This window comes from Aptenodytes forsteri, unplaced genomic scaffold (assembly GCF_000699145.1).
Source record: "Aptenodytes forsteri isolate BGI_AS27 unplaced genomic scaffold, ASM69914v1 Scaffold707, whole genome shotgun sequence".
Lineage (NCBI taxonomy): Eukaryota > Metazoa > Chordata > Aves > Sphenisciformes > Spheniscidae > Aptenodytes > Aptenodytes forsteri.
This window is the reverse complement of record NW_008795363.1, coordinates 339,268-342,046: the sequence shown is the minus strand read 5'-3', so window position 1 is coordinate 342,046 and position 2,779 is coordinate 339,268. Positions and strand designations below refer to the sequence as shown.

At 48.7% G+C, this 2,779-nt stretch overlaps 1 protein-coding gene across 1 annotated transcript in view; it reads right to left on the bottom strand.

Moving 5' to 3' along the window:
* Positions 1 to 573: 573 nt before the first annotated feature.
* SHISA6 (shisa family member 6) overlaps positions 574 to 2,779 on the bottom strand; it is a gene marked incomplete at its 5' end in the record, with an annotated part of 267,860 nt that continues 265,654 nt past the window's right edge. Inside the window, one exon of the mRNA XM_009280183.1 lies at positions 574 to 1,124. Within this exon, the coding sequence (XP_009278458.1) occupies positions 574 to 1,124 (551 nt within the window). The remainder of the gene's footprint in view (positions 1,125 to 2,779) is intronic.

The following is a 2,779-nucleotide window of genomic DNA, read 5'->3' as shown; positions in this document are numbered from 1 at the left end:
CCCCTAGGAAAGTCTGCCCTTGAATTCGCTCCAAGGGTGAGGAAGAACAGATGTATGGGTGCTGGCTGATTTTGAGTGGTCTGGAGGTGATCCCCAGCAGCCCGAAGCTTACCTACTTGCCAAAAGGCCAAACATGAGGGCTGGCATGACGACCGAGAACAGGACCCCTTCCCGCCAGGATGGAGTGCTGCCTTTCCTCCTCCCTGTCTTGGGCTGCATGAGACTGCTTCTACTTGTAGCAACTGAAAGGTCCTAAATTCATAAAAACAATGAAATGATGCAGGTGAGCCCTTTGAAGGAGCCAGCTACTACTATGGCTTTCTTTGACAGAAACTGATGCACGTCAGGAAATTTCCTCTATTATCCCTCACTATTGTCTGTTTGCTTGCTTGGGTTCTTCTTATATCACCAACGAAGGGGTGGCTTTAAAAACAACAACGTGGATGGGACTGTCAGAGAAGTCTTTTCAGACACTGAGTTATTAGAGGTTATCTTGGCCTATAAGGCCACTGCAGTACGGGGTGCTGTGGCCACCCCAGTCCTTAATGAGTATCTACAATGCACGAGGTCATATCAAACAGTCACCTCTGTTTTGCTCGCTGTGCGGTAGTGATGGTGGTGTCCTGGAATATAATGCAGTTGTTCTACTGTGTTGTGCCGTCGGGAGGCAAACGCTTGGCGCTTGGCAGAGGTTGGGTTCATACCTAAGGTATTGTACAAGTTATTTGAGGCACTAGGATGGGAGTGCATTTTTGTCATCCTGTAGCGATCCAAGACGGGTGTTGATACAAAGACATCTGTGTGTGACAATGCCCGTGACATAGACTGCTCGGGGTACCCCGACCGCTCCGGGGAGAGCAGGGGGTCTTGGGAGTGGAGGCGCTCTGCGGACAGAAGCTGCTCATCTGAGAGGATCCGTTCATAGGACATGCTAAACTCCTCAGGCATGATCCTCTCAGGAGACAGCACTCTGTCCTGGGACATGGCCCTGATGGGACGGCGAGGCCTGTCCCTGTGGTTGGTCTGTTGAGACATTTTGATGACGTTGATAGGGAGCGTGCCTCGGGCTGCCAGGTCGGGCAGGTGTCTCCTCCTCATGTAGTATTCATCAGCCTCTTTGTCAGCTGTGGGAAAGGAAAGGGAACAGTTAGAAATGTCAGAGCATTGTTCCATGGGGTGAAGAGGGGCTGTGTACAGCACACAGCCTTGGAGCAGCCTCCTAGTGAGACCCGAGGGACCATCTACCAGCAGCTGGACCTGGGCATGGACATTCACGTCAGGGTGCTGCCTGTCAGAGAGATGCCAGCCCTGTGTGGGTTGTGTCACCATGGGCTTATGGTAGACAGAGAGAGTTATAATTGCATGCAGATGGGTATAAGTCCCTATGCAAATGCATCACACCTACTCGCACCATGACACAACAGACTACATATGCTGTCGAGTCCAGACTGTGGTATCGCATGATTTACACGAATGGCAAGTTATGGAGAAATTATCAAATGTCACCTTCACAATACACTTACAAAGAAAGCACAGGGAAGGTGAGCTGAGGCAGGCAAGTTCCCCATTTGAGGAAACCCATACCTCATTTCTGGCCTCAGATGTGGATGTGCTCTGGAATCCGTGAGTGCCCTCATCACATTTTTAATTACTATTTTTGAATATTTGTAAATGTGATCACAAAGCAGGTTTGGTTGGCATGGGATGCTCTCTCTGAGACACTGAATCATCTGCCTAAGGTTTCATTTTCCATTTTTTCAAACACCTTGGTTGCTATCGTAGAATTTATCCCATGGAACATTTCTTTCTCAGTTTGCTGCTTCTGTGTCTTAAATGATCTCTTGGTTGCACAGGAACTCAGCACACATAGACATACCCACCTTCCTCTTTTTGGCTTTCAGACAAGTGCCTTAGACTCAGAGAGGATGTTGGCTGCTGCAGATGTACCCTGATATATCACTTTAATCCTACAGCAGCTGGAATTATCTGATTCAGCCAACTTGTAATTTGAAGAAGCAACACCACAATTATTTCAGATTAAAAAAACCAAACAAACAAAAACCAACAGAAACACAAAAAGTTTCTGGTAAGCCTCTTTGATGTTCATATGCCTTAAACTGGGGTACTGGGATTACTTACCTGGAAGGAGGATTAGCAGCCCTTGGGCTTCAAGCCCAGTGCAGCCTGTGAATTGTCATGATGTACCTGTGGCTGCAGAGGTGTAAAGCACAAAACATCAGTCCCTTACCAGAAGTATACTGTCATAAGTGAAAGAGCACAACGCTGGCCTTCATGGATCAGGGAACAGAGGCATGTTTAATGATCAACACTGATCATCTGTATGAGTCTTCCTCCTCATTTCTTTGTCTGAGATGTTTTCTTGATGTGTCTAAAAGCCCTGGTCCTCATGGGGGACTTCAACCACCCCGACATCTGTGGGAGGGACAACATGGTAGGGCATAAGCAATCCAAGAGGTTCCTGGAATGCGTCTATGATAAATGCCTTCTCCAAGTGGTAGAGGAGCCAACGAGGAGAGGTGCTATGCTAGACCTTTTTCTCACCAACAAGGAGGGGCTGGTGGGGAATGTGAAGCTCAAGGGCAGCCTGGGCTGCAGTGACCACGAAATGGTGGAGTTCAAGATCCTCAGGGCATTGAGGAGGGCACACAGCACGCTCACTACCTTGGACTTCAGGAGAGCAGACTTTGGCCTCTTCAGGGATTTGCTTGGCAGAGTGCCATGGGACAAAGCCCTGGAGGGAAGAGGGGCCCAAGAAAGC